The sequence below is a fragment of the Trichosurus vulpecula genome, chromosome 1, assembly GCF_011100635.1.
Source record: "Trichosurus vulpecula isolate mTriVul1 chromosome 1, mTriVul1.pri, whole genome shotgun sequence".
Taxonomy (NCBI): Eukaryota; Metazoa; Chordata; class Mammalia; order Diprotodontia; family Phalangeridae; genus Trichosurus; species Trichosurus vulpecula.
In genome coordinates, this window is record NC_050573.1 from 3,207,228 (window position 1) to 3,214,217 (window position 6,990).

Genomic DNA, 6,990 nt, shown 5'->3' on the forward strand with positions numbered 1-6,990 from the left:
CCTTAACATCCCCCCACTTCCCTATGCTAGGCATAATGTAAGCGTCATACTCAGGACTCAGTGTAATCTATTCTGAAGTTCTGTTATAGTATGTTGGTTGGTTGGTTGGTGTCCTTCACTCTCAAAGAGGACCAAAATGACATCATGTTGGAGTCAAATTGCAGGTGTCCTGCTGTGGCCGATCAGCTGAATATGAGCTTGGAAGGCTCTACTACAAGTCAGATACAAAGAGTCCATACAAACATTTGGAGTGGAGATGTCTCTAAATTTGAGAATCTCACGTTTCTTTTGAGCTACTACAATGCACATAAATCCGCTCTCCTACTTCTCTATTCGCTCTTTGGACAGGATCATAGTATTGCAGCCTCAGAGATTAAAAAAGGGCCCCAAAGGTTACTTTGTCCAATAGGTTTGTGATAGAATTCCGCTCTCCGATGACTGGCATTTCAGACACATGCAGACTCATATTCCCTACCTGAGTAAGGCTATGATGACACTATCTAGGAATGCACATTTTGGTCTTTTGATGATGGGAATGAAGAATTTAGAGTTGTTAGAGACCCTGGAGGTAATCTGGTTTAATGCCTTTATTTTAGAAATGAGGAAACTGATAACCAGGAAAGTAAAATGACTTGTCTGCATTTACATAATATAGAGCAGATGAATTCTGGTCTTTTGATTCCAAAGCTAATACTCTTTCTATGACCCACTACTGCCCCCTAGAGAAGTGCACAAGCCTAGCTCATCCACTCAGAATTCAAGTGGACCTGCATCTGTCTATGAATCCCCATTACAAGTATTCCATCGTTTGGGATCACCAGAGTTAGAAGGCACCTCAGAAGTTATTAAGCACAAGACAGCATAACTATAGCATAACTATAACTAGGATTTGGGTATAAATTCAGCAGAGGAGGAGAAGGAATACAAACCTTGGGATAGCCTGAAATCACTGGTTGGGGGACCAGGCTATCTCAATATTGCCACTGATCATAGGCATTCCACATGGCCTGAGGGAGGAAGAACAAGGACAGTGGTGTGGGGGGCAGCGAGGTGGCGCAGTGAGTAGAGCACTGGCCCTGGAGTCAGGAGGACCTGAGTTCAAATCTGGCCTCAGACAAATGACACATGTACTAGCTGTGTGGCCTTGGGCAAGTCACTTAACCCCAATTGCCCTGCCTTCCCCCCTCCAAAAAAAAGACAGTGATGTGATTGAATGACTGGATGAATGGAATGAATGAATGAAAATGAATTTTATTATTCACTGTGCTACATGCTGGTGACATAAATACTAAAGTAAAGACAATCTTTGATTTCAAGATGTTTACATTCTAATAGGGAGAGACAACACATGTAGAGGAATAGAGGCCAGGGAAGCATATTTTACCATGGACAGTGAAAGGGATGGTAAGTTGGAAATGAGTGGCAGGTAAAGTGAAGCATGACTGTATACGAGCCTAAACACAGTAAGTGACTTAAGCCATCTCCAACCTGGAGAGCAGCTCTGCAGGACTGGAGTGAAGATGTGAAGTGGTTAATCTTCTGGCACAATTTTCAAGGAGACCAATAATTGAAGCAGTTTTCCACGAATAAGTGCAGTTGAGCCTGAGTTGTAAAGAAGCCCAAAACTCCACTTTCTCCTCTTCAAGGAAATCCACAGGCATACTATGGTCATCACATATGGTAAACATGTTAGTGATCCTGACACCTGTGTAATTGAATCAGTGGTTCGAGTCTGTAATTTTTCTACTTCATGTGTATGACTGTATATTCTGTGATTTGCAGTGACAGAAATCTTTTTACCCTAAAAGAGAATGAGGAATAAAAGATGGCTAGGAAGGTGGGAAGATGTGCAAATATGTGTGTGTAGACATTTATGTGTGAAAGTGTGTGTTGTTGTCCTTGGTTCTCAAAGAGGACCAAAATGATATCACTGTGCTAGAGTCAAGTTTCAAAGTGTCTGACTGTGGCTGATCAGACCAATATGAGATTGGAATGCTCCACCACAGGTTCTGGCACAAATAATCCATATGAATATTTGGGGTGGATTCTCTAAATTTGCACATCCTGTGGTTCTTTCAAGCTATTTCAATTCTGCTTTGCTCATAGAGCACAGTACCTTCTCTGATGTGGGCATGCCATACTGAGTGGTCCTGTGCCAGTGTCTCCCATGTTACACACAGGCAATTCCAAAGTTCTTAAGAGAGACCTTGAGAGTGTCCTTGTAACACTTCTTCTGACCACCATGTGAACACTTGCCCTGTGTGAGTTCTCCATAAAACAGTCTTTTTGGCAAGTGTACATTTTACATTCAAACAACATTGCCAACCCATCAGAGTTGTGCTCTCTGAAGCAGAGTTGGAATGCTTGGCAGTTTAGCTCAAGAAAGAACCTCAGTATCTGGTACCTTATACTGCCAGGTGATCTTCAGAATCTTCCCAAGACAATTCAAATAGAAGTGATTTGGTTTTCCATCATGGAGCTGGTAGACTGTCCAGGTTTCACAGGTATACACCAATGAAGTCAGCACCATAGCCCTGTAGACCTTCAGTTTGATAATCATTCCAAAACCTCTTCTCTCCAATACCTTCCTTCAGAGGCTCCCAAACACTGAGCTAGCTCTGGCAATGCATGTGTCAATGTCATTATCAAGGTGTACATCCCTGGAAAGTATACTACCAAGGTAAGTGAACTTATCCACAGTTTTTGAAACTTCTCCATTTGCTGTAACTGAGCGTTCCACATATAGATGGTGTGGTGGTGTCTGATGGAGCCCCTGTGTTTTCTTGGTGTTAATTGTAAGGCCAAAGTTAGCACAAGCAACAGAGAAGTGATCCATACTTTGATGCATTTCAGCTTCAGAGGCTGCATTGAGTGCACAATCATATGCAAACAGAAAATCATGCACCAACACTCCCTCCACTTTGGTCTTGGCTTGTAGCCTTTTCAAGTTGAAGAATTTACCATCAGTGTGGTAGCTGACCTTGATGCCATGTTCATCCTCACTGAAAGCATTTCACAACATGGCTAGAAATATCATTCCACTAGGTGGTGCAGTGGATAGAGTGCCATGCCTAGAGTCAAGAAGAGGCATCTTTCTGAGTTCAAATCCAGCCTCAGACACTTCCTAACTGGGTGACTCTGGACAAGTCACTTCACCCTGTTTGCCTCATCTGTCAGATGAGCTGGAGAAGGAAACAGCAAACTGCTCCATCAACAGTAAAGTGCAAGTCAATCTTAGAGAGATGCAGAATTCTTGGCTCAGTAAAAAAAAAAAAAACCTGATAAGATTCAGTTTTAGGCTGCTAGTAACAATCCAAAGGTTTTTATGATGGCTCGAAGGCTATTTATGGGCCAAAGATCTTTGGTGAATCTCAATTATTCAGCATTGCTGGCCACGGCTCAGTAATAAGAACGTGATCCTGGAAAGACAGGCTGAACACTTCCATTGTATTCTCAACAAACAGTCACCAACCAACCAAGAAGAGAGTTTGAATGCCATTAGACTCCTCTCATGTGGCGAAGCACTTGCTGCTCATTTCATTCCAGCAGAGATCTACAAGGCTGAAGGTCCACTGCTCAAACAAAAGCTGATTTAAATCTTCCAGCTTATGTGGCAAGAGGAAGTTATCCCCCAGGAAATGGGGACACCTCCTTTGTCCATCTATATAATGAAAAAGGGAACAGGTTGCCCTGTGACAAGTGCAGGGGAGTCTTTCTCTTAGTCTATTCCCAGCAAAATTTCTCTTAGTCTCACTTAATAGGCTCGTTCTTCACCTGGACGATGGTCATCTACCCAAGAGCAAGGGTGGCTTCAGAAAGGACAAAGGAACAGTCCATGTGCTGTTTGCTGCCTGACAACTCCAGGAGAAATGCCTAGAGCAGATCAGAGGTATGTACACAATATTTGTTGATTTGACCAAGGACTTTGATACTGTCAGTCATGAGGGCTATGAAAGATCATGATGAAATTTGGTTGCCTGAAGAATTCCATCAGCACTGTGTGCCAGTTTTATAATGGCATGCTAGCATGGGTTCTGCTTAATGGAGGACATTCTCTCACTTTCTCAGACATCAATGTAGTGAAGCAGAGTTGTGTATTTTCTCCCATGCTGTTCAGCATGATGTTTTCAGCCTTCATACCTTCAGTCACACACCTTCCACAAGGATGAAAATAGCCTCAAAGTCAGCTACAGCACTGATGGTAAATTATTCAACTTGAAAAGGCTACAAGCCAAGACTAAAGTAGAAGAATTGGTATGTGACTTCTTGTTTGCAGATGAGGAGGCATTCAATGCAGCCTCTGAAGCTGAGATGCTACAAAATATGCGTTGATTCTCTTCTACTTATGCTAATTTTGGCCTAACAATTAGAGATTGTTAGAAAATAGAGATTCTCCACCTGCCTGTACCACAACATCCATCAATTAAAGCAAGTGGGGAAATTTTGAATGTTGTGGACAAGTGGCAGTCTACTCTCCAGGAATGTCCACATAGATAACGAACCTGAAGATAAGGCGCCGTGCACTGAGGTTTGTTTTTGTTTTTTTTTGGGAGCCGAACTGCCTATCATTCAAACACTACTGCAAAGAGTGAAACTCTGATGGGCCAGTCACAGAGTTCTAATGCCAAACATACATGTACCTAAAATACCATTTTATGGAGAACTCACACAAGGCAAATGCTCACATGGAGGTCAGAAGAAGTGATACAAAGACACTCTCAAGGTCTCTCTGAAGAACTTTAGAATAGATTGTGACACATGGGAATGCAGTGGCATAGGCTGCTTAGCATGCTGAGCCCACATCAGAGGAGGTCCTGTGTTCTATGAGCAAAGCAGAATAAAAGCTTAAAAGAAATGTGTGATGTGTAAATTTAGAGACATCTCCATTTCAAATGTTCATGCAGGTACTATTGTACCTGCCCTATATGGTGTGTGTGTGTGTGTGTGTGTGTGTGTGTGTGTGTGTGTAGGGAGGAGGGAGGAGAGACTGAAACAAGGTGGGGATTGAGGGGGCCTAAGTCTAAAGACCCCTAGAGTTATATTTCTCTTCAAACTAGGGAAAAGAAGTAGCTAATGTGAGGTCCTGATGAGAGCTGGAATCTTTCAGATGAAGCTTTATTGACCTCTTGGGGGGAAGGAGATGGTGTGCGTCATGCTCCCGAGTGGATCGATAAACTGCAGTAACCCTGTGTGTCTGTAACCTGTGCTGGTTGATTTGTGAAATGGCTAGCAAGGACCCTGAGCTTCCTGAAGCAGAGTGAAGGTGTAATTCACCTGAAGCCTGGGCTCCCTTCCCAAAGTGAGGAAGAGTCACTGTGTCCCTAGTGCTGCCAGAGTGTCTGCTGCCCACGCCTGCCACACCTGCGATAATTGGTAAGTACAACAAGCCTGATTTCTGTTTAAAATGTGACACAAGGTTTGTTCTTTTAATTGATGCACTGGGAAATTTGCAGGAAAAAAAACTACTAATTTTAAGGAAAAATTCAATAGTTTGGTACCTTGAGGGCAGAAATCACTTCTTCCCTGGTGCCCTCATCAATCATGTCAGTACTTGGACAAGTCTCGGGGTTACATTAGTGGCATGGCCACAAGGGGGCAGTGTGGGACTGCTCTTTGGGCTTCACCAGCCCCCATCAGCCATTCCACATTCTTTAGTACTTAACCCATCTTTCATGCCTGCACCAGCCTCAGGGAGACATCTTAGAGTGAGCCACCAGGTGGCAGTGTGGCACTGGGTTTGGGATCCAATAAGTTTTTTGCTAACCATCCAAGGGGCTGTCAAGACCCTGTCATTGGGTCACTGGGCTATATGACGGTCCATCAGCTGCTTCAACCCACTGCTGTGTCCCTCCCATGGCGAGAGAGGCTTTCCCATACTCAGAGGCTCTGCACTGGTAGCCATCCCCTCCTCTTCCCACAGTCCTCCCCTGTCTCTAGCCTCAGACTAGGGGCCATGACTGGGGTGGGAGACAAAGAGCAGATTTGCATGAAGGGTTGTCAGATGGATAAAAGGGATGAGAGACTTGGCAGAGTCCACCTGCAGCTGAGGCCTCAGGGAGCAGAGCTCTGGGGGCTTCTCCACCATGGCCTGGATTCCTCTCCTGCTCAGCTTGTTCACTCTCTGCCAAGGTGCCAGCCTCAGGGGTTTTGAGAAAGGGGGCACTTAGGGCCCAGAGGGGCTGTCTCCTCTCTCTCTCTCCTAGGTGAGGAGGGGAGAGAGAGAGGGTCCCTGGCCCCTGACTCACAGCTCTCTTTCTGTCCTTCCAGGTGCTTGGGCCAAGTTTGTTCTGACTCAGCCAGCATCAGTGTCTGGGTCTCTGGGGCAGTCAGTCACGATCTCCTGCACTCGAAGCAGTGGCAACATTGGTAGCTACTATGTGAGCTGGTACCAACAGCACCAGGGCCAGGCCCCCAAACTCATCATCTATGAGGATACTAAGCGTCCCTCGGGGATCCCAAAAAGATTCTCTGCCTCCCTAGACACCTCAGCCAACTCTGCCTCCCTGAGCGTCTCTGGTCTCCAGGCTGAGGACGAGGCTGACTACTACTGTTTATCCTATGACTCTAGTAGCTATAGCACAGTGATCCAGGCCTGTGGGGAAGTGAGACAAAAACCCCTGGGCTCCACTTTTCAGTTCCATCAGTGATGCAGTTACCACCAGGGTGTGAATGCTGCTCTCTGGGGGCAGATCAATGATCTGATACCTGGGGGAAGGACAGGAAACAGGAGACACGAGTCCAACTTCCTGGGCCAAGGTCTATATGAAGCACCTCCTCTATGTACGTCCCATGTACTACAGTGGTGGAAGCATGGGTTTTAGAATCAGAAAATCTGGGTTCAAATCTTGCCTTTGATGTTTATCAACCACATTCTTTGCCAAATTTTTATCCACTTAATGTTTCATTTTCCTTAACAAAAAAGGAAAGATTTGGATTGGCTAGCATCTGAGACCCCTTTCTGTTCTCAGACCATGTTCCTATGAAACTTCA

The 6,990-nt window shown here is 44.8% G+C and overlaps 1 gene segment (V, D, J or C); it reads left to right on the forward strand.

Moving 5' to 3' along the window:
- The first annotated feature begins 6,048 nt into the window (after positions 1–6,048).
- Positions 6,049–6,647, forward strand: LOC118834117. The segment is given in 2 exon segments: positions 6,049–6,129; positions 6,268–6,647. Coding segments are annotated over 2 exon segments (426 nt in total).
- The last annotated feature ends 343 nt before the right edge of the window (positions 6,648–6,990 follow it).